The sequence below is a fragment of the Chamaea fasciata genome, unplaced genomic scaffold, assembly GCF_029207755.1.
Source record: "Chamaea fasciata isolate MVZ Bird 193981 ecotype frontalis unplaced genomic scaffold, bChaFas1.0.hap1 SCAF_7, whole genome shotgun sequence".
NCBI lineage: Eukaryota > Metazoa > Chordata > Aves > Passeriformes > Sylviidae > Chamaea > Chamaea fasciata.
This window is the reverse complement of record NW_027094092.1, coordinates 37,125,361-37,150,313: the sequence shown is the minus strand read 5'-3', so window position 1 is coordinate 37,150,313 and position 24,953 is coordinate 37,125,361. Positions and strand designations below refer to the sequence as shown.

At 36.6% G+C, this 24,953-nt stretch overlaps 1 protein-coding gene across 4 annotated transcripts in view; it reads right to left on the bottom strand.

Moving 5' to 3' along the window:
* The window catches only part of NPAS3 (neuronal PAS domain protein 3), a 596,091-nt gene that overhangs the window by 41,251 nt on the left and 529,887 nt on the right, over positions 1 to 24,953 (bottom strand). For all 4 annotated transcript variants that reach the window (XM_066188407.1, XM_066188408.1, XM_066188410.1 and 1 more), the window contains one exon: positions 14,238 to 14,356. In XM_066188407.1, coding sequence (XP_066044504.1) covers positions 14,238 to 14,356 — 119 coding nt within the window. The remainder of the gene's footprint in view (positions 1 to 14,237; positions 14,357 to 24,953) is intronic.

Here is a 24,953-nt window from a genome sequence, read left to right as displayed (position 1 = left end):
GTTTTAAATGCTAAACATGGATAAATGGGGAAGAAAAACTGATGAGACAAGATTCGTGTTCTTGAATCTACACCAAAGAATTATGGCAGACTCTTGCTTTATCTACATTGGAATCAATTTAGTAATTTTTAATTCACTGATTTTCTGTTGTTTGCTTAACATTTATTAATTGATTGTCATTCTCATGCAATTAATTCAAAAGTTGGCAAGTTTAACATGCAGAGATTAATTTTATTTTACTAACCTACCACTTAGAATACTTTTTTTGGAAAAACAGGTTACCAAGAAATTACCTCCACATCAATTATATTTATAAATGAAATACAGTAGGGGTGTTGCAGGCCATCTGTCAATCCACACTGAACCTTTCCTTATAATTGGCTAAGTTTTTCTATGTAATTCAATAAAATAACTGGAAAAAATTAGGACACCTCTGTCTTTCACACATTGCAGTCCTAACCAAAAGTCAGTTTGAACACCTAGGGCTTCCCTCTGCAAGGCTGGGAATCTCTCATTTAAGAGCATGAATCTTAGGTCACATGGAAATAAATGGAGTATTAATGGAGTATGCCTACCCCATCGTCCAGTGCTCACAGGATCTGCACCTTTACAACAACCAGGTTGCTTTACAGGTTGCTCAGTTGTCAAGTGTTTCTCATCTGGAATGAGAGCCATTCATTTGCCCTTCATGTAACACTCATTTATGATGGCTGAAATGTTTATTCAGGAGGGGAGTAGAGATAATGAGCGAGGTTTCTTTGCTCTTAGTTACCAGGGGCTATTCAAAAGACTTCAGACTCACTGTGTTCCTCATTGCAACACAAAACAGCAGAGTGAAAGGAAAAATAGCATTCCCTACTCTCATTATTTTATTATGGCTTTCACCATACTTGTTTAACTGAAAGCCCCAGTTTCCGTGTCTTTTTTTGCTCTGTGTGTCACTTACGCTGATGCTGTAAAGTGGACGGATTGACCAAATAGACTCTTTATGGAGAGAGGCAAGGAATATGTCATAGACAACAAATATCTTTGTGGCCTATATAAGGGTAGAATGGACTCAAACATTTTGATCTCAAAATGAGGATTTAGTATCTTACAGACAACACAAAGGTTCAGAAAATATGCAGCTAGATACAAGAAGACACACAGAATGAATTCAGCACGCAATGCAGACTACAAGATACATGAGCGTGCAAGCTGTGATGCATGGAAGTGCTGCAGGGCTTGCAGGAACCCAACCCAGACATTTCCTTATTTTTGCACAGAAAATAAAATGTGAGCTTTCTTCTCTCTTCTGTAATGTTGGTAAGAAAGCTCTATAGAAGAAAACTAATTTTTCTGCATTTGAACTAAAATCTGAAGTTAGCTCTTCAGTAAAAACTGAGGGGGGAACATATGTGCAGCCCACTGGTTTAGTGGGACTAGATCTATGGTCTATTTGCAAAATAAGACTTGATATTATCTAAAAGATTGTGGAAAACGTATACAATATTAACAAATCAAGGTTGGCAGGTTTCCTATAGTGTGAAAACCTTAGAACACCATTTTTAGATGGATTTTAAAACTTATCTATGAAAATTTTTACCAAGGACATTAATTTGCTATTAAAATCTATGGCGTCATTAATATCTGGTTACCCTGGTAGAACTTTTCAGTAAAGAAAGGGAAATAAGGTAGAAAAATACGTAAATTTTGAAGATTTTTGTATATTTTGACCTGGTGAGTCATTAGTAGCTCACTGCACATCCATCTACACCCTTATGAAATTCAGTGGTGCCTGGTATTGCTTAGACCATGTAAAACAGCTCAGGATTGGGCTTATTATCCTGTTTAAGTCACTTCTATTATAATTTCTCCACTTTCATCTACTTATGCAGAGCACCTTCCTTAAATCTCAGGTGAAATCCCCAGGACATCTCATACAAACATGTACTTTGGATAATTGACTGTCTGGTTTAATGGCTAAATTTAAAGCAAGCCAGGGCTATGGCACTGTATATTTTGTTGGATACATTTTCTGGCTTTGTAGGGTATTCACTGCATGATTTGATAAAAACTGAGGCTAAATGAACTCTACAATTTGTATTCCTACAGGCACAAATTTATTGGCTTGGGTTTTTTTTTTTCCTTTGGCTCTGTCTGTAAGGTTCATTACTTACAGTTACTGCAGAATCAATTTGAAATGGCCAAAATCAGTGATGGAATTTATAGCACAATAAACGTACTGCCATACAAGTGCTGCTACACATGAAAGGGCTTCAGAATATTTTCAGCAATCCTTCTACACAGCAGAGTGTTCTGTTTTTATCAATTTAACAGAATCACCACAGGTATATTCTAAGAGGTGTAATCCTGACAGCTACACAGCAGATTTTCTCTGAGGCAGATATTTTTACAGGAAAACAATATTACTGATAAAATCTTAGCATATCAGAACACAAAAAGGAAACTGCACACATCTTTTTCTTTCTTCACAACAGGCATTTGCAGTTCCATTTCACTCACACAAAAAACCACCCTGAACCAGAAGGAGTTTACGAAGGAAACATTTCCCCTCTCCTTGAGATATATATTAATTAATTATCAGCACTATGGCATTTGGAAAATGTGGAGAGCATTTGTAGCTAAAATATAAAGTATAGCATCAGCAGTTGCCTGTTTCCAAAGTCTATAAAGATTTACATTTCTACTTAGTACATTTTTCTTTCCAAGTGTCTCTATTATAGACATCTCATATTTTACATCATTTTAAAGCACAGAAAGTTTTAACTTTAGAATGATGCATTGTGAAAAAAAGACAGAAAAGACAGATGGCAGACTGTCCTCCCCAAAACTCAATTTCATAATATGCATGTGATTGCTAATAGGCAGGCAGTAAAAAACAATTTTCCTTGATGGAGGAGAGTTGATAAATTGTCAACATAAACTTTGTCTGTGGTTGCTCCAGTGATCTAAAGCTCTTCTGTGAGCTTTGTACTGTCAAAGTCTGTATCTTTGAACCATATAAAAATTTATGAATGCATATGACTATAAAGTGACTAAAACCAACCCATAATGCATGTTTGGGTATTGAGAATCAGCTCCTTGCTTCTTTAGGAAAAACTGTGTCCAGTGCCCCATTCCTAACCGTGGACATATGACTGTGGAAGATCCAGGCTGGAGCCAGAGATACCCTGTGAGCTGAGCATTTCTCAGAGATGCCCTGAGAAACAGGGCTCTGCATTTAGGTACCTCCTAAGCACAATGCTACGTCTAGTGGTGGACTGACTTAACCAACATAGTCTCTGTAACAATGCAACAGTGCAAAGGATCGCAAGAACTGAAAGCTGTTGATTTTTAGGAAGAAATGATACATTTCTGAGCACTTGAGCAGGGAGAAATTAATGAAAAATCTAATGAAATAAGAATTTCCAAGAAGACAAATATTTATCTAATACCTCAGACCTTCCAAAATATGTCAAAATGAAAGGGGACACTGAGTTCACATGAAATAAAATTGAGCATTTTGCTCATGCGCAACAAATTCTTGGGGAAAATGTCCAAATTATTTGTGCACAGAATGAGACTTGTTTACATTGGCAGTGCAGAGTTCATTTCAGATTTAAATTTTTCACTGTAACTGGTATGTACTAATTTTGATTTTTAAAAGGCTTATGACTATTAAATATTTTCATGGCTCTAAGAATTCAGATCTTATTTCTGAGAATAACTGAGAATCAGCAACTCAACAGCAGATGAGCTGTGACTGTTATGTTATCAACATATTTGCCTGAACAAAATGACATGATGATCCCACCACATATTCAATTGCACAAATTCCTTGAGTTTGATTGTGAAAAGATTGAAACATTTTAAACAGGTTTGTCTTTCTATACAGAGAACTCACACTATTTGCAAATATGTAATCAATTCTGTAAAATGAAGCCATGGGAAGAATACATATTTCTTGAAATTACTTTTGATGGTGGTAATACTGTCAGTTTTGAAGGCACCAGCCTTGCATCCTATTGCTTTAATTTTATGCAGTGTATATTTCTCTCTAAATGTCCCCTAAAACAAGCAAGCAAACAAACAAATCAGTAGAAAAAGAATAGATGTCAAACTCTGGAAATACTGTCACATATTAGTAGGATACACTCTTTTCCATGTATATTTGGATAGAGTGAGTCACTGATGTGCTGTATCGTTTGGTTTAGGATGGAAAAACATGCAAAGACGGGAATTATAACTGAATATGTCTGTAAAAGAAAGGGTAATGGGAGGGTCTAATGTGCTATCAGAAATAAAAGTGAAAAACATTGTTTACCACTGATGAAACAGACCTTGTCTGTGTCCTTTTAATAGCAAGCAATTCACACAGCAATGAGCACAGAAAGTTCAGAGAGAATAAAATACTTATTCATAAAAAGTGAAATAAAACTTACTTCTTCAGAGCTCAGACCTCTTTATTCAATCTATATGAATTTTCAGTAAAGACTCCAATATGAAGATTTTAAGAATATTACCACTTCTTGTAATACCCTTAGTGTTTTCATTTGTTTGCAGTATTTTTTAAAAGAATTTTAAGTAATGGAGGAAATTAAGATAATTGCGCTCTCCAGGCCTATTCTCAGATACTGATAATTTTCCTTTAAGCAGGCACAAAATTCTTTGTTCTAAGGAGCAACAGACAAAAATATATTAGTAAAAATTAAAATTTCTTATTTCATACTGGTTAGAGATGCATTAAGGTACATAAGCTTTAGGGTCAGTATAAGCCTTGCTCAGCTTTCTTTAAAAGCATTGGGAGTAATAAAGACTTCTATTTTATCTTCAGTGAACTAATACTGCTGAAATATCGCCTCATTTTTGATGTCAGCAGTGATTTCTTTTTACTTCTATGATGTCAAATGGGAATTATTATTATTAGAACGACAGCTTCCTAATGATGCTGTAAAAAGGAGAAACTGAAACCCTTTCCACTAAACTTCTATATTCTGCTTTCTCCATGGGCTAAAGCAGTTGGGCTCAACCACACACCATTCTTCAGACCAATCAACAGGCAAGCTCACTTAGAAGCAGCTTAAATATCTAGAAACAGAGGCATAATGGTTTTCTTCATTGTAGAGTGGTGATTATGCACTCTGAAGAGTAGAGAAAAAGGACATTTACACTACAGCAACCCTCTCTGGGAAACATGCTCTAAAACACTCATGATCAATTTTCTGTTCTAGACGGTAAAACTGGCGCATCAGTGTCCAGATCACTATCGAGGAGTCATTGCCCCAGGTAAAGTCAGGGAATGAAAGACTCCTGTTCAGCTACTGGCTTCACGTATGGCACACTGGCGTGGACACATCTGAAATGCTCTGAGCCTCTTTTCCCTCCCATTTTGTCAAATGGATAAGTACAGAAGAATGTTTCTTCATATGACACCAAAATGTATGAATAAGTTTGGCTTTTGAGTAAATGACAGGCTTGAACCTTATGCAAACACCAATTCATGCAGAAAGTGAATAGCAGATGCAAACTGGTGCTACCTGCATCAGCAAATGGAGTATTTTAATTTTCTAATACACTTTGATCAAACATAAAGAGCTACAGTGACTAATGATTCCCTACCAATTCTACATTTACTTATGTATTGCTTCAAAGTAGTTAGTAAAGTCTTTAGGGTGGACACATCTATGGTGGATATGAAAAAATGCTAATCGAATTGGGGGGGGAAAAAAAAAAGGTCTCTATGCAAGCTTGGGGGTTTTTGATATAAGAACAGCAAAGCTTGCAAGGAGCCAAGCCATCCGCCAGATGAAGAGCTGGATGCTGCCAGCCCTGCCCTTCTCCCACAGAAAGGTGGCAGGAACAGCAGCCCCAAGAAACTCCCCCGGGCTAAATCCAAGGGGCAGAAAAATGTGTTTTGCTGCTATGTTTTCTTTCTAAGGAAAAGAATTTTGGAGTAGCTCTTCTACAGTCAGTTGTACGCCAGTTGAGAGCAGGAGTTAATCTTTTACTGTGGTGTTTTTTTTTTTTTTTTTTTTTTTTTTTTTTTTTTTTTTGTTGTTGTTGTTGTTTTTTCTTTTCTTTTCTTTTCTTTTTTTTTTTTTTTCACTTTGGTTGTTTGTTGTTTGTTTTGGTGAGAGTTCTGCTAAACTTCACACTATCTGGTCTGAGTACTTTCTTCCTTGGCATCTCATTTTGTGTATTCAGGGCAACCATCAAAACAAAGGAAGTACCAGCCTGAGAAAATGAAGTGTGATGCCCTGGAACAGAGAGAGGATTTGACAATATTCGTGCGCTAGAAAGAAAAGCTGAGGATGAGGTACAGCATGTAATCACAGTTGGCTCTGACACAAACAGCCATTGTTATCTTTGGCAAGTTACTTGATATCTTGGTATGTTAGCACTTTCCAGACTCAGCTGACTGTTGCTAAAGTACATTCATTAATATGACTTAATAAGCAACAGGAAAAAGCCAATAAAAACATAATGCTTTGCACAGGTAAGAACAACACATAACGGTGAAAGTTTGAAAAGTGTGGAAATCAATGTATGAGCCTATTTTTCAGCATACTTTTGACAAAAGCTGTGAACTGCTGCAAGTGGTAGAGATAAAGTGGTTAGCAGTGCCTGCATTTGCACATCTGAAACAATCTTTAAATTATGAAAAAAAGGTGGGCCAAAACATCTACTGGCAGCAGTTATAAAACAGTGAATTGAGGCAGAGATGCAAGTAGCAGTACGTCTCTGTCCTAAAAGCAAATCTTGGCTTTTGTGTGCTTTTCTGTGTTCCTATGAAAGGCATATTCCCAGTCACTAACAGTAAACAGTGGTAAACAACACTGGTGGATAACTTAAGAAAATGCGTGGACTGAAGACCTCTTTTTTTTTTTCACTAGGCATTCCTACCTGGAAGCACAAAACTGTTCTCCCAGTGTGTAATAAGAGGTATTTTCTGGTTCCCTCTCTGCTGAGATCTCATTTTTCTCATCCTACTTAGTGAGTTTTGCTATTAACACTGCAATAGGTCTCACATTGCACTATGAGTTCACATGTCTAGATAATTAGTGCTGCTTATGAAAGTGTATCAAAAATTTTCTGTCTCTATGACTCAGTAACACTTGGTTCTTGAAAGAATACCAGATTTAGTTTGGAACTGCTCTCTGTCCTTTTTGAATATTTTATTATGTATCAGAATAAATCTTGGTCTCAGTTTTCTCTTGCAGTTATATCCACTGACTTTTAAAAAAGGAGGCTTCAGAATCATATTGCCTAAAAACCAGAATCAAAGGCAATTAATGCTAATTTGGTGATAATATTATCTTTTTATATCTCTTATACTTTGATAATAGAATTCATGAAAATAAAAAATCTCCCAGAAAGTGATCTGTGCTAACTCAATTTTATGTTTACTTTCCTTCCAGAACTCAGAACTGATTTCCCTTTTACTCAGTTTGGAGCAAACCACAATTCAGAGGCCATCTGAACATTTAAGACAATATTTGAGGAGAAACACAGCCTGATAACAGGTGTCAGGAGTACTACAGCTGCAGTCATTGTGAGGAATGATCAAAGCTTGAATATTTCTTGTACAGAAGATTGCTATTAAAAAGGCCTTTTATATAACACTAACTGGTTAATTTCAATAACACTACTGCAATAATGAATGCCTAACATATATTAATTTTTCCAGATGGTGGAACAGTGCTATAAATTCCACTTAAAAGATGCTCAACCCTGATTTTTTTCCTTTTGAGAAGGTGGAATTCATATCTACTGAACTATTAAAAAAATTGGTTAACGTATTTAGATGCTGAGTGTGAACTAAGGTTTTCCAACAGCTCTCCTAATAGAATCTCACTGTTCTATATCAAGGCATAAAATGAACCCCAGTCTTTTTAATCTGGTTGCAGACCATTATTTCTTGAACCATATCTTTATATCTACAGGTAGGTACTTCATAAGATTCAGATTGGCCCATTAGTATTTTGTTCTTTTTCAAGTCATGCTGCATCTTTACTAGCTAAGAGACTTCCTTTTGACAAAAAGGTCATCGATTTACATGGGTGAATTCTCGATCAGTTCTTTCTCGCTGACAAATTACCTTTAAGTCTTCCCAGTGCTGAAAAGTCTGGGGAATGCATGTGCTGACATTTAGAAAACTCTTCACATAATGCTTCCTGATGTTGGTTTCTTATTCCTTCTTCACTCAATTAAAGAGGTGTGGCAGTAATCATGTGATAAAATACTAAATTCCGCAGTTTTCTTTCTTTCTACAGAGAAAGGTCAGGACATCTTTCTGGGACATAGTAAAATACTTGACAGAAAAGATTTCAAGGGGGAAAAATATTAGAAGAGGAGGCAAAAATTTAGGCTAAGCTGTAAAGTGGGATAAGTGGATTCCCTCATTTGGAAGAGGGAATGAAATCTGTCTCTAACACAGGCCACATCCAAAAAACGTACCAATCATTAGACTATTCTCTGCCTTCTCTTTCCTCCTCCATCGTATCCCCCTGAAGTGGAAGGTGGTTTTCTGCAATGATATACTGGGTCCTTAAAGTGATTTTGGGGTAGGGACATCTTGTTTCAGAATTCTAGGTGAATCTTTCAATTGGATGAGAAACAATCATTTCAGTTTTGGATTGAACCAAGAGAACATTATTACAAGGTGAGTCTAATGTAATTTTGTCTTTCTAAAACAATTTTTGATTCTCTTGCCCTCTTGGATTAATGAATCTAAATTCTGCCAAAACCTGCACTTCAAATGCTCAACTAAGACCTTCTAATCCTGCCCAACTCCTCAAGTTCTTCTAAAAGGAAAAAAAAATTAAATAGTGAACAAAGGAAGGAATAGCATGAAAAACACTCATAGTAGAACCATGACAGGTACAAAATTTCAACCAAAAATTAGATTTCCATATTCAAAATTGTCATTCAAAGAATTCTAACTTTATGATTTTAAATACCAAATCTGAGAGTACAGTCTCAGAGAATGTCTAATTTGAAATGAGTTTGTAGAAAGGCACCATTGTCAAAAAAAAAAAAAAAAGCCATGAGAACTACAAGACTAATTTGTGAAAAAGCTTTTCTGGAGTTCAAGTATTAATTAAAATATTTTGATGTACCTCATACAACTGATATATGATATATGAAATATAGCTAACCAAACATCCTCCATTACTGAACTGCAGAAACTAGATGTGCAACAAACCATCCAAATTTCTTAACTAAACTTACCAAACCAATTTTTTTTTTTTTTAAATATAGCATTTACTTATTTTTATGCAGTCTGTCCACTGGAAGGGACAGCCCAAAGGTTTTCTAGGATGTTCTTAACTTTGCTGATGGGTCTTCAAGATGTTTAAGTGCCAGCTTCATGGGAGATGGGGAAGCTACAGATATTGGTTATACCACATTCAGATATTGCCACAGTGACAGTGAAGTCATTAAAGGCAATCTCCTCATGTTTGCATATCCACCTCTGTAATAGTTTATAATGAGAGTGCTATTCCATAAAACAATAGAGGAGTATGTATGGATTTAGCATCTCTGATGAGCTGATGAGCTGGAAACAGCTGGCAACTACTGACTCTGACGCTGTTTTATGCTTTGACTACTTCTTGATCCCATCGGTTAAACTTTGTCCAAGAGAATAGTATAAGGTCATGAAAGTCACAACAAAGAAAATTCTAGCACAATCAGACAGGCAAGTAAACATGACAAAACAATAATAGAATACTGTAGAGAGTAGAAAATGTATCACTGGTCCTAAGAAATGTCATTTTGAATTAAAATTAGCTTTGACATATGATTAAGTCAAACAGAAAAATTGAAGTTGGGAAAACTTTAAGTGGACAGAGCTGTGACCCTCAAAGGGAGGAAAACAAATGAAAAAAGAGGTAAAATGAAGATAAAAATCAAAATTAAATACAAAACCCTCTTTCACTGATGAAAAAATAAATATTGAAAAAAAAAGGAAAATGTGTTATATTTTCAGTGGAGAACAAACAATATATCTTTCCAGCATGGATCCCAGACAACAGCCTCAATGGCAATACATTCTGAGTTTTGCAGTGAATGGAATTAAAATTTTTTTTTCTTTTTATTTGTTTTCCATGTGTTTTATCAGTTGACTAAATTTTATTTCACTGTTTTTAAAGATTTTAAGTTTAATAACTGAAAAATTAATAACTCTCTAGTACTGTATGTAAACTTTTTTTCCTGCAAGCCTCTGAGCCTAAGAGCATTAAGAATGCGAAATTCTAATTCAAGGGGACTGCTAGGGAACAATGAAAGGGAAAAAGAGAGGAAGGATTAATCATGTAATCACTTTTTCACTTACACTTTTAAGGTAACATAATTCATGGAAAAAGGCCATTACCTCCATCTTTACATGTAATTCATAACTAGCTATATCAGCCCAGGAAGGGACTATAAACAGGTTCTTCTCATGTCAGAATTGTCTAGAGCGGGGTTTCTTTGAGGCATACATACATGTAAATTTATCAGTCTGCTTTTTGTTTCAACATTTCTTTTGATAGAAAATTAGTTTTGACTACATCAACCTGAATGATTAATCAATTTCATTCTTGGACTGTTTTCACTTTTATGTGATTTTCCTAAGGCAGGGACCACTCATTCTGAAAATTGACTAAGCACATTGTAGACCACCTCAATCATCTGCTGTCTACAGGAAACATTCATCAGCAGTCCTCAAAGCAAAGCAAAATGACGATGTGGTTCTGAGCTCAGCAAGAGCTGGGATCAAGACACAACTACTTCACATAGATGAAAAAATTTTGTCGTTGCTGGAGGACAGAAACCTGACCCATAACACAGACAGCTAACAGCACACTGGTCCCAGTGTGCTGTTACCAGTGAATGGTTGTATGCTGATTGAGGGGGCGTTACCCCTGAATCCCCTTACAAGAGCTCAAGGGGAGGTGCTAGCCAAGAATCCTTACATTTTACAGATGGAAAATCCAGTGCTCTGCTGTATTCTGAAGATGTGAGACAGTGGCTCATTAGTCATCCCGCTCCACCAGGATTTTCTGCAGGAACTCTGCTGCCCATGATCCCAACTGCCACACGGTTTTCTAAATGCTGAAGTACTTCCAGGGGCCTCTGATGCAGAATTTAGCCAGCTTTTCTCACGATCTTTGTTGATGTTATGCAGCTATTCCTCCCTGCTGATAATTTCTTACATATAGGTACATCCACAAAGCTCACGAATCTTTCTTAATTTTGATAGTACATACTTTAATGAATTCAAGAGGCCTTCAGCTTGTTCTAGTACTGGACTTTTAGAAATCAATGACAAAGATTCCTAAAAGTGACATTTACTGTAACGGTTGATTGAGTTTTATTATGCTTGTCTGATACACCAACTCACAAGAATATTTAAACATTGCAGTTCTTAAAACTCAGTTAAAAGGATGTTCACTTGATCCAACTCTTCTAAAATGAAGTTACTGTTTTTCTGGGGCTTGCTGTGGCCGTGGATAATGATCCTTCCGTAGAGCACAGAGTGCCAATAACCATGCTTTTGAAAAACTGTCAAGAGTGCAAATCATATTGCTGGACACAGCTGAATTCAGCGTAATACTGCCAGTTACAAAAACCTTAAAAACATCAAAAAGCAGAAGAACTGCACATCTATTTTTTTTCACCTGCCTAGGGCTTGTACACTGTTTATGCACTTTCACTCAAGCTGATTTGCCTCATGAAAAAAAATTTGGAAAAACCCCAATGTTTTATTTACAGGCAGTTTTGTTGGCTATTGTATTTTTATCCATTAATTTTGTTCAGGAAAAACTGGCTAAAAAAAGATATCTGATCTTTCAAAACTAATTTTGCTGTATTTGTGACATCTCAGTTATGGTTTTAAGTGCTTCCATGAGCAATTTAGCAATTCTAAGAGAAATTATATTGTATTTATATGATAGACATTACCATGTCTTTTGAACCAAGGGTCTACTGTCAATCTCAAAAATTGTATTGTAATGAGAAAAACCCCACCTTGTGAAGCCAGCTTATATGTCCTGGTCTTATGAAGGACTAAAATTAGATTGTCAGGAGTCCAAGAGAGAGAATGACAGTCATTCGCGTCTTAGTTTTGTTCCTACCTACCTCTGGCAAGAAAAGTGAGACTACAAAATCCACAGACAAATTCCCTATGTTTACCCATTATTATTGCATCAAGAATATCCAGCAAAGAAAGTTCTCTATCAGTCTAACTTTGTCTGAGCCTGGGTGGACCATGCCTAATCATGAAAATAAGTTTAATTTCAATGACCTGAAAAAGCAGTGTGGTGCTGTTTCAGGGGGAACTCGAGGGGGAAGTGAGAGACCTGACAGGCTTGAAAGAGGAGCTTGTACAGACCTTCTGTAGTTCAACAAGGACAGGTGCAAGGTCCCTGGGCCATCCCAAGCATGAATACAGGCTGGGTGTAGAATGGATTGAGAGCTCCCCTGAGGAGATGGACTTTGGGTTGGGATGCTGGGGGCTAGGAGGCTGGACATGACCTGGCAAGGCGCGCTTGCAGCCCAGAGAGACAATTGTGTCCTGGGCTGCATCCAAAGAGATGTGGCCAGCAGGGCCAGGGAGGTGAATCTCCCCCTCTACCCCATCCTGGTGAGATCTCCACCTGGAGTGCTGCATCCAGCTCTGGGGTGGCCAAGACAGCAAGGGAATAGACCAGAGTAGGGCCAGGAAAATATTTAGAGGGATGGAATATCTTTCCTATGTGGTTGCTAGAAAGGCTGAAAGAATTTGGGTTGCTTAGCCTGGAACTGAAAGACGGTAGGAATAGATTAGATACGAGGAAGAAATTCTTTACTGTGAGGGAGATGAGACACTGGAACTGATTGTCCAGAGAAGTGGTGTATATCCCATCCCTGGAATTGTTCAGGCCCAAGTCGATGGGGCCATATATGAGCAACCTGGTCTGGTGGAAGCTGTCCCTGCTCATGCCAGGGAGGTTTGAACTAGATGATCTTTAAGATCCCTTCCAACCCAAACCATTCTATGACTCCATGATGTGCCAATTAATTAATTAATTAATTAATTCTCCTTCTTCCTTCTAAGACACTTCAGTGTCAGTACGCTTCCTGGTCTTGATACCTCCCCAGACTTGTAAGCATGAACAAGTACTCAGTACATTCTTTCAGGTGCAGATAATTAAACAGGATACAGATCAAAACTTGTGATGCCTTAAGAAACCACTGCTTTGGACTTAAAACTTCTATTCGCAACAGCTGTAATCATGTTGACCCAGAAACCATCCAAGAGAAGGACTCCCAGTCGCTTGTGAAGAAGATATTTCTGCTAGATTTTGACTTCTCAGGTAACTACCACAATCTTATATTCTTGAGAATTTTTTGGGAAAAGTGAGTTGGGGAATTTTGATTTTTAAGCTTCTCAAAATCTTCTGCTAAAAACTGCAACAAACTGGTTGTGAAAGTTTTTAAATGAACATTGACAAGCAACTTCTTTAAATACCCACACATTCTCAGAGTTACCTTCTTGCAACACTCTTTTATCTTGTATAAAACTTAATGGATGACATATTTCATTCCAAAAGGTGACAATGTTAAAAATGTGCTATTCCTTCTAGTTTTAGTATACTGCAAAGCCAGTGGTAGCTACAGGCACTATGAGCGATAAACAACTGAAGAAAAATGAGATTACTGCTGATAAAGAACAAGAGACTTTCATATCTTAAAAGAGTCTGAAATCCGGCAAATATGATCCCCAGCAGCAGATGCCTCTCAGACAGACAATGAAAGAAAAATGGTGGAAAAGTACTCATTGTGGCTTGTTGTTTCCTACAGCTGGAATGGCAGCAAAACGAAATAGCATGCTGCCTGCATCAAGAAATCCTACCTCTCTGGGAAAAAATATAACCCAAAGATGACTAACGGTCTAACAAAATGAGCAGTAATTTTCCACTGTGGGAAAAGTGATGTTACTCTGACTCACCTTCTTTGGTAAAAGATACCTTTACTTTGGAAGTGTTGCTCTTTTGAAGGCTATCATGCTGTTATCATCAACATCTATCATAATAATGATCTATTTAATGGAAGAGCAGTAGAAAAGCCAAACCTCGGGCTGGAAATACGTATTAATGATTCCTTAACAAAAGGAATGAGACATATGCAAATGTGAAATAGCTCCTTTCTCTGTCTATTAAGGTGTTTCTGGAACATGAATGAACATAATTTCAAGATGTCAATATTTCATGCTACAGTGCAACCCTTACCTTGTATCCTGATGATTTGATGTGCACTCCTCGCTTGGTCAGTGTAGATTTCATTCGGATGAAAAAAGAGCGCTCTAGAGTGTTGTCTGTGGTTAGCAAACTGGGGTTTGTAGATTCCACTAGGGAATAGAAAAAATACATATACACATAATTTAGATTTTAAACATCCCCTCTAAGCTATTTTTCAGGTGCAATCCTTGAACTTGCAAAAAAAAATGACTGATGGATGCTAAGAGTGTTGTAATCAATTTACCTCATTTAGAAAATGTTTATTTAGCAAAAAAGAAATTACAAAAATATACATATACTCAGTATGTCTCATTTTCAAGTTATTTTTCCCATAGAATTTTTAACAGAGATTTGTCTCATTAACTCTTTCTTGCACAATTTAGTTATGACTGGAGTTGGAGGGTATGTCACTAGAGCATATGACATTGTTCTAAAAACTGTTTGTCAGTATTTTGTAAAAGGCAAAGTCTCACTTAGGTAGCAATTCTCTCCTGAAATTGGCTGCAAATTCTGCAGATTTTTATTCTCTATTCTCTCTTCAACTACAGTGATATCTGAGTCAGTGCTGGATTTGTGTGCCTTGGTTTCCACATTACTGAGGAAATTAGGGCCTTCATTATCAATAAAGTATTAAACAACCTGAAGGCAAGAATTCTCAAGTAAATGACACATATTATTATTATTATTATTGTCATCATATCATCATTTATTGGTGATTATTTAGTCATTATTGAAATATCTTCTTAGTCCAACTGAAGGGATATTACTTGCTCACAACTAGGTATAGCTCTCACCTGCACTTCTCCCTCCCTTAACTGCAAGCACTTAAAATACTTATGACTCTTAGTGTAAACCATGATAAAACAGCATCAGCACTGAGGTATTTTTTATTCTTTATAAAATTTTTATGGTTCCTATTTTTTAGTCCTGATAATCAACTCATCCCCAAAATACTGTTAATGGGAAAATTCTGGAGCAGTTTACAATAAACAGGCATTATTGGAGATAAAAGAAATTTCAATTTCAGTGAGGAATTAACAAGGAATAAAAAAAATATTTTGTAATTGTACTTCTATTGTTTAGGAGAACCATACAAACTACTAGTAGAAAGTGTTTAAGTATTTAAAATGCATTTTTTATGCAGTCAACAGAAACACAAAATTTTGTTTGTGAGCTAAGGATTATATTGAATTGTCCTAGATTTAATGTGGTCAACTTGTCTTGTGTTTGTGACATTTCCGCTCTATTGTGATAACTGACAACAGTGCCCCTTTCTTTAGTGTGTCTCTTAAGATTTTTTTGTTTTAGAGAGCATGAATTCGATGTCATTTTAAATGTACAGCTCTTTATCACTCGAGGGAAAAGCAAAGCCATGTTATATTTAGTACTTTCATTTCTTCTGATTAAATATGAATTACTATGAAATTTTTCTCATCATCTAACACACCATAATACGCCAACAGCTTTTTAATACACTGTATAAGCACAAACTTCTGCTCTAAGAGTTTAATTTGCCCCTCTAATCCAATCACATCAACCTTATTTCTCTTATCAGAGATTCCCATTTTGAATTAAATGAGCTCATTAGTTTTAATCAAAAGCAGAGAGATCAAAACTTAAACGTAAATGCTTTAGATCAGAACTGTCAGTCAGCCGTGCAGTTCTATTTTACTAAAACACAAGATCAGAGACCCTTAGAACCAATTTTTTCTCGTAAGGCATGCCAAGAGCTTGAAGATGCTATATCCTTTTTTTTTTTTCTCCCAAGGACAGATTATACATTTAAGGTTAGACTTAATTTAGAGTATTTTTTTCATCCTGGTGGAAATGGGAAAGTATGCCATTCTGCTGTTGTCTCTTTCACATTTATTGGTGCGGGTCCTTGGAGACCTGAACAAATGTGGAGCCATCACAATCCATGCAACAAACCTGTCCTCAAAAAATTTGGCTCTGTTCAGCAATATCACATAAGAAATAAAACTCTGAAGGGAAAGACTTGTTTCAGGGTGTGGGGCAGTGAAACCCTGAAACAGCAGCCAAAGTCACCCAGATAGCAGCAGTACTGGTAAGATGAGGATCATAATTAATTATTATTTTTATTGTACAGTACAGTGCAGTAGGTAAAGAGTACATTAAGAAACCACAGCATGGGTGCTTCCTGCTGTGTAAAGAAATGCTAAAATCAGCTTAACAAGTGTAGTTGTTGTAGTCCAGCCCATTATGCTCTAGCACAGGCAGTAAGTACAATATGTTCTCCTGTGTTCTAACAGCAATTACCTAAACATACAGAAGTAATGTTAATTAAACATACAATATCTTATGCTCAAAAATAAATCAGGCTGTTATATGTATGTACCATTCCCCAAAAATGGAAATTAAAATTTCTCTTTCATACTTAAATGAAAGAAAGGATAACAACTGACATACACTGAAGTGTACTTGGCATTGACATTTTTTGGGCTCATTTAATCATATATCATAAGATTAACATCATTTTGCTGTTATTATACTGTCTACAAACCTATAGATACATCTTTGTAAGTGAATATTATAAAATGCACATATTTTTTTTCAACAGAATGTAACAGTGTCATATAAATATGTATTCTGAAGTTTTTGATTTTCTTTACCAAATGTATCTGAGAGTTTATGTGTGAGATGGGATTAGTTACCTAAAAGTCCAGAACAGCTTATGAACAGCACTTTGAATTTCTCTCAAGAGAGAACCATTAGAGCTGACAGTACAAATCTGCATTCGGAGTTGCACCCACCTACGGTAGATACTGTAACAATGCTGATGGTGATTATGCATGCAGGATTTTAAAAATAGGATGTGTACAGAACAGATTCACTGATGTCAATGAGACTTGCACAGGAATATATTGAATTTGGCTCATTATGAGTTCTCAGGAGTTGGTTTTAAATGCCTATCACTGAACCTTTTCAATTTTTTTCAATTTTGTCAAAGCAGACTTGCAATCTGAGGAATATCAGAATGAAACTCTAGCAATTAATTTTTGATTTTTTTTAAAAAAAATTATAATCGAAAACCTTTTAAAAAGCCTGAAATAAAAAAAGGTCCACTTGGCTTGATACTGTAGAAAAAAAAGGTGTCTTTTTACACTGAAAAATAAGGCTTCTGGCTTGAATTTACTGGGTTTAAACCTACTGTTGAGTTATGAACTTCTGAAACTGTGAGTTTAGAATGCTAATTATGTGATAAAAGTCAGTGCTTACTGCATGTGAATTAAAGTATTTTACACTGTCAGAAGTATAAAAAATAAGTCTGGGTTGTCTTTGCAAAGCAGGTAATTGTGTACTCTGTTGGGAAAGCGCTTGCCTTTGAGTGCCCTTAAACATCTTCAGCAGATACTACTAAAGAAATAAACCTCTTCTCTTTCCACTCCCAAAGCTGATAATGCAAGATGAGATTTCTAGACAGAAGGAATGCATTTTCTATTTCAAAGGGAATGAAGTTGCAATTCAGTGTACCCATACGGAAGTGTCACAAGTGTTAAAAAGGTTAAGTAAGAGCCACAGAGGCAAATGGGAAAATATTACGAAACAGTAGCCTATTCACAAAACTGTTTTGTTATCTTCTTAACTTACTGAGATTAGCTCTGTCGGCCAGAGCATGGTGCTAGTAATGCCAAGGTTGTGGGTTTGTTCCCTGTATGGGCCACTCAGTAAGGCTTTGGATTTGATGATCCTTGTGGGTCCCTTCCAATTCAGAATTCTGTGATTCTGTGAACTTCTGTGATTCTAAGCATTTCCTTATGAACAAACCCTGTATCTCTGATCCTTCAATGGGCTTTGCTTTGGGAATAATCTTGGCCCCAGGTCCCAAAAACCAGTTATGCATCGTTCAACTCCACATGCTAGAAGAGTTCTTCTGATTCCTCTGATGGGACATAAACATGTCCATAGTTGTCTGGAGGACTGAGGTCCATGGCTCTAATCCTACAGGGGTCTGCAGAGGTGCTGTTCCCCTGTGTGCAGTCTGAATACTTTTATGCTATAGAGCAAAACAATGTAAACCAACGCAAATAATTGTTCTTACGTGGCAATAGCACAAGTACTGTCCCCATGAGTGATTCACAAGCACATTCAAATTCAGACAAACAATTTGTCCCCCAGGAAAAAAGAAGTTCCACATTTGATTTATGTCTTAAATAACAAAAAGCTGCCACAGTAGGCTGAATAATGTTCACCAACTTCTGGGTTTTTTTCTTGACATGCATTAAAAGTAATTGAGAGGAGAAAAATGCATTTTTGCATGCCAAACAGAGAAAAGATAGGCTTCTCTTTCTTAGGAAGACAGGAAGTTATAGATGGAAAATCAAACACCAACAAAAATTTGAAGAGATTGGTGGGAAAAAATACCTTACGGTTTAACATAAAGAATTTTCTGGATTTTGTAGCATTTTAGTAAGCTTTCACCTGGCTTTCATTTCACTTCCTTGAAAACATATGTCCATACATTTTTAAAAAGATATTCTCAAACACCAACTATACAGCCAGCTCTTAAAAGAGAAACAAAAAAAGAAAACATGCAAAACAGTAAGAAAAAGGGAGCTCTTTTCCTGTTACCTTCTACAATTGCAAACCTCACATTTTCTTAAAGTCTTATCAACCTTTGCATACAGAACCGAGAATAATTATGTTCAGATTAATAATTAGGTAAAATAAATCTATCATTTTCAGTTGGGCTGCACACAGTTTTTAAATGTTACTATTTCTTCTGTGTGGTTTATTGTCTGTAACCAGGCATTAAAAGACTAAGAAAATTTAACCTTGAGTACTTAACTGTCTTTAATCAGAAAAGTGACTCTCAAAAAAAATCACTATTTGCCAAGATCATTCTCTCTCAGTATCTAACAGATCAAATTTGATCATTTTATAAACTAAAAGATAGATTTTTCACAACTACTAACCCAACAAATAAAATTCAAAAGCTGCAAGTTAAGACAATTTATTTCCAATAAGTGCAAGTTACTGTACTTAGCAATTGTGCAAATCAAGGGTTTTAAGTGAAGTGGGTTCAGGCTGATTGCAGGCTGAACATGGACAAATACTGGAAGCTAAAATGTGTTCTAGGGAACTGCTGAAAACTCCTGGACTATTTGGGTGAACCACTTTGGCCTATTTATGGACACTGGCAGCCTGCCTGGAGACCAACTAAAGAGCACAGAGCTAGCAAATTCTATAGATGCTCTATTTGTCTCACCAGTGTGCTCAGCATGTTGAGAAATCACGGACTATATGAACTATTTATTTAACATTTTGGGTGGCAGAGGCTCATTCATTCTTCCAAAGCAATACTGTCTCTAAAAGGAGCAATAATATAATTGCTGTAAGCTGTCCCAGTTAAAACCAGGAACCTGAATTCCTGAATAACCAGTTTTAGATCTGAAATTCATGGTACTTGTAGGCAACTGGGTAAAACTCATAAAATTTCTGTTTTGCTATTTAATAAAAACTGAAGAAGTCAAGAATTGGACCCAGATTTTAGGTGACTTCCATTCTTTCCTTTACATAGGGGGAGTAATACTGGAATCCAGATAAGGCATCACTCAAAAGGGGAAGATTCAGAGCAGCTCTTTCAAAAGAAATGGAAAGAAAGATGACTTCTTATAAAGAATTTATATCTAGGTAATGTTTTCAGACAAGATTATAAACTGTTCTTTTTTGTCACGCTACCTCCAAGATGAAGACAATTCACTTTTCATGACCTATAAGCCTATTAGAAATTCAAAGGCATATAAACTTTAAATGCTATCAGACTTCTGTTGAAAGCTAGATCTTTTAATGTTTTTTTATTAGGTGGCTTTTTTTTCCTTACTCTTATCTCTCCAAATTTTCCAGATCCAATGACTGATGGTATGGCCTAGGTTGTCTTATGTAAAATCCTTAATTTTTTGCAAACAATTTGACATTGAAGCATTACATGTATATATTTATTTCATTTCTTTCACAATTCCTCAAGAATATGCTATATATATTTACATCTAGAGATATGACTATTTTTATAATCACTGTAATTACTGGGTTATGGGCCACAGGTAACGGTGCATGCCATTAAGCTTAGATGTTTGAAACACGGAGAACAAGAGAATAGCTCAGATATATTCAAGTTTTTTAAAATGTGATAAAAGCCCATGCATTCAGGCAAAATGCAACTCAGTGAAGTAGCAGTGAATTTAGTTACAACAGCCAAGAAAGTGAGAGAACATGTTTAATATCTGATCTGCATGCCTACTATAATTTGGGCACAAAAATGGCTAGGTCTGCAGAGAAATAAGCCATACTTTGGAAACTTATCCTGTAGTATTATATATAATGAGCTTACCCTTTTTGCTTTTTAAGTTGACTATGCCCGTATACTGACTATATTTACGTAGGAGAAACCGAAGTAAAGCTCATTGGTAGGCATTTCCTAGTATTATCAGAGACATTTTTTAATGTTTTATTACCCTTGCAGAACCAAAGTAATCTGAACTACCCTTATAGGACTAATAATCACAGAATCATAAAATGGTTTGAGTTGGAAGGGACCTTAAAGATTGTCTAGTTCCTACCCCTCTGGGCAGGGATATCTTCCACTAGCCAGGTTGCCCAGAGCCCATCCGATGTGGCCTGGAACACCTCCCATGGATGGGGTATTCACAACTTGGGCAAACACAGGGTCCACCTTTCTCATAGTAAAGAATTTTTTCCTCATGTCTAATCTAAACCAAATCTCCTTCAGTTTTTGATCACACCCCCTTGCCCTGTCACTACATGCCCTTGTAAAAACTCCCTCTCCAGCTTTCTTCTCTCTTTAGCTACTGGAAGGCTGGTCCAAGTTCTCCACAGGGCCTTCTCTTTTTCAGACTGAACAATTGAATTCTCTCAGCCTTTTCTAGTAGGAGAGGTATTCCATCCCTCTAATCATCTTGTAGCCCTCCTCTGAACAGTCTCCCATTTAGGTCCATGTCCTTCTTGTGTTGGGACCCAGAGCTGGATGCAGCACTGCAGGTGGAGTCTCATGAGAGTGGAGTAGAGGGGCAGAATCCCCTACCTTGCTCTGCTGGCCACGCTGCTTTGGATGCAGCCCAGGATAGGGTCAAGTACTTTATTTAATGCCTCAAAGCTTTCCTTGTGCATCTCCTTCTATTTCTTCTTCTTCCAATCTAGAAATGTCTTATCAGTCTATTAATTCCCAACATATGCAATTTACTTCCCATGTAAACTTTATCCCACAGAACTCTTTACATATCTGGTAAAGAACGAGTTAAGAGCCAGGACAGAACTATAAATAAAGTATTGCCAGGATGAAAATGCGAATAAGATTTTTGTTTCACTATAATATTGAAAGACAGATTTTACAACAAATTTTGGTATGTCAGTGATCTATGAAAGACACAGAGCTTTTTTGTCTCTTTGTAAACAACATCATAAAGATTTGTTATTAACAGAACTAATCATGGTAGGAAACTTTAACTCTGAAAAACGTTTGGAAATGTTACAGTCTACTGGGCTTCAATCCATTATCTAAACACTCACAAATGTACCCATACTCATCCAATAGACCAGAACAACTCTCGAAGAGCTATTACAGTCTTGTGAGTGAGTGTTATACAAACCATCCTGCATACGAAGCTCAAACTTCCCTCTACACCTTTACATCTAAGGTTAATTTATTTTAGGCAATGGAATAAATAATCTGGCCTGATGTGTTGACTTGGTTTCATTTGAAGTCAGCAATACTCATACATTTTCAAGGTTTGGTGAAAGTCCCAAAGAAAAACAGCACAGTGATATCATTTCCTTTTTATTTACTTTTTAGCAATTCTAATAAAGCTTGAAACAGGACACACCCAATGGATGGGAGAGGTCCTGATATTAGGAGAGTGTAGTATCATAAACAAGAATATATCTCTCCTCTGTTAAGGAATGTTTATGGAGAAAAGAAACTGGGAAATGAGAAAACAACAAAGGAAAAAAAAAAAAGACACCGACTAGTTTTGAGGGTAAAAACTTCACTGAATTCCCCACGGGCTTTACTGTCCTGTGAGGAATAGAGGACTAGATGTTTAATCTCCTTTGAGATGTGCCTGGTTTCCACAGCTTAAATGATCATTATCCTTACTGAGCAGCTTCTTGTAAACAATTTTGAGCATTTTGTTTCAGCACAAAACTGCCATTAAATGCTGGTATTGTTTCCCCTCTTTCCTGCGCTAGGAGAACCGAGGGTATTTTTTCTTTCTTGCTAGTTTTTTGCTCTTGCCTAGTAACTTGTGAATCATTAACTGACACTACAGAGCATAGCTGTGAAAATAACTGTGGTTTAGAGCTGCCAATAATGGCCCACTAAAGTTCCTTCCCAGCACATGGCATAAAAACACCTCCAACAAACATTAAAAAGTCCCTTCTGATGTTGCTTAACATTGCCAGCCTGCTTGGGCTTAAAAAGCACAATAAAGAGGTTGCTTTCCAGATTTTCATATGCCAAATGGGAGGTGCTTTTTGGTGAAGCTTTTCCCTGAGGGAAAGGAGAGCAGCTGAGTTACCTCACGCTACAAAGTCGATGTTTGGATGATCCCACTCTAGGGAAACATACACAAGTGCCACAGTCAAGCTGCTGCTAGTGGATGTGACTGTACTCAGCAACTAGGCAGTAGGAAAGTTCAAGAGAAAAAAAGGAACATCATAAAGATACTCTTTGGGAGCACATTACATCCAGCAAAAGCCATTATGCAGCAGCCTGAGTATGCCAAAGAACAACAGTATGAATACAAAAAGTGAGTGTTTGAAGTCTTAGTGGAATTCCCTGAAAATATAGCCACTTGAGGAATCTATTTCTTCAGAAAATACCTTTTGTGCTGCTGGGATATTTGGGGGATTCTGTTTTCAATACCTGTGTTCTGGATCTAGTGGAGCAATGCTTTTATCACGACTATAAAATGGTTATGAGCCTATTCCTCATATGAAACAGTCAGTAACAGTGGGGCTTTTTTATGACAAAAATGATGTCAGACAAAGGGCATCAGGACTTAGTCTTTGTACTACAATACAAAATAACAATACATAAACACCTTTGTGAAAGCAGCTTGAAACCCCATGTTTTCTATTAAAAAGTCATGTTCAATCTTCACTGTTGATAGAACAGAATAGCTAACACAGAGAACACTGTATATCAGAAAGGTCAATAGTTATTATGAGTTACAAATATATTTTTTTCCATCCTTCGGGCTGTTTAGCGCATATCACAGCATGAGCAGCTGTCTTCTTTAATGCTTTTAAAATTAGAATCCCAAAGAGGAAGAAAAAATTACATTTGCAATGATTGCTCTTTGCTTTTGTAAGTTTACTTTAATACACTATTTTATATACATGAATCTCCCATGCAGCTTAACCAAGGGGCAGTTACTGGTTGCTAGTACCTACTGGATTGTTACATCAATACATGTAGAATCCTGACAAAAAAAATAAAAAATCACTTTGCACAAATTGTGTAACCTTGTTGAATAACCTGTCTAGAAAAGCATGTAGCTACTGGGCATATGTCTAAACCAGGCAAGTGCACATGTGCAAACACAGACTGAGCTACTAATGGCTAACAGTTACTGGCTCAGCAGCAATAAACAAAGGGAGCCACCTGACCTACCATTTTCTGTTCACACACTGAAAAGGGGGAAAAAAAGGGTGGTACAACTGTGGCACCATTTGACCTCATATTTTTCAAACATGGCAAGTATCTGGGTTCATCTTTGCTAACAGTGGGCAGCTACTTAACACTGCAAAGAGGTTTCAATTCTCTTTGGATTTCAATAACATTGGCTCTATCAAACTGTTCCACTTTCCAAGTTTAAACTTCATCTGAATGCATATTTGTATGTCAAATGCAAATAAGTACTCTACAAATATTTTGAAACATGGAAGGCAAGAAAAAATTTTCTTTATAAAACAAATTTTTAGTTAATTTAGAATGGTTCAAGGATAAGAACTCAGGCAAGTTGGATTTACACACCAAATGTTGTCAAGGAAAAATATGTATAACTGTCTAGAAGAATGCTGTCATCATATGTTTAATCTTTTTTTTACAGACAACTTCATCATTGGACAGTCAGTGGCAATGGGTATGGTGCTAAGCACCATGTCATGGCTTCAGAATTCAGAATATAGTCAAGTGACACTTTCTCTTACACAAAATGTAAGAAAAGTATTTGGCATACTCATACTTATCCCTGTCAAAACCAGGTTTAACTAACACTGGTATTTTTCAATTAAAAGAATGATGGAAAAAAATGAAGAAATATAGCCTTTCTCATAGTTTGGCTAACAAGTAGCACTTAAAAAATCCCATAGATATAACTATTGCTATGGGATAGTTATAGTTATGTTGCTTAAACATGAAAATATTTATGTCCTCAACACTGTGCAGCTAACTGTATTTCAGAATGCTGTTAACATTTTCATCATCACAAGATTCTCTGTGCAATTGTCCCTTCTCATCTGTCACATTGGTACTCCATGACCCAGCCCAGGATAAGATGAATCAGAGAGATTGCTAATCTTGCAGCTTCTGAGGGATTTGCCAGCACAGCTGGGATAGAGGGTAGCTGATGCTGTTGGGACATACTGTTCAGCTGGCAGTGCTTTCAGAAGCAGCCCTCACCTCCTACACTCACGTTCCTGGCTGAAGAAAGGGTAAGAGACCCGACT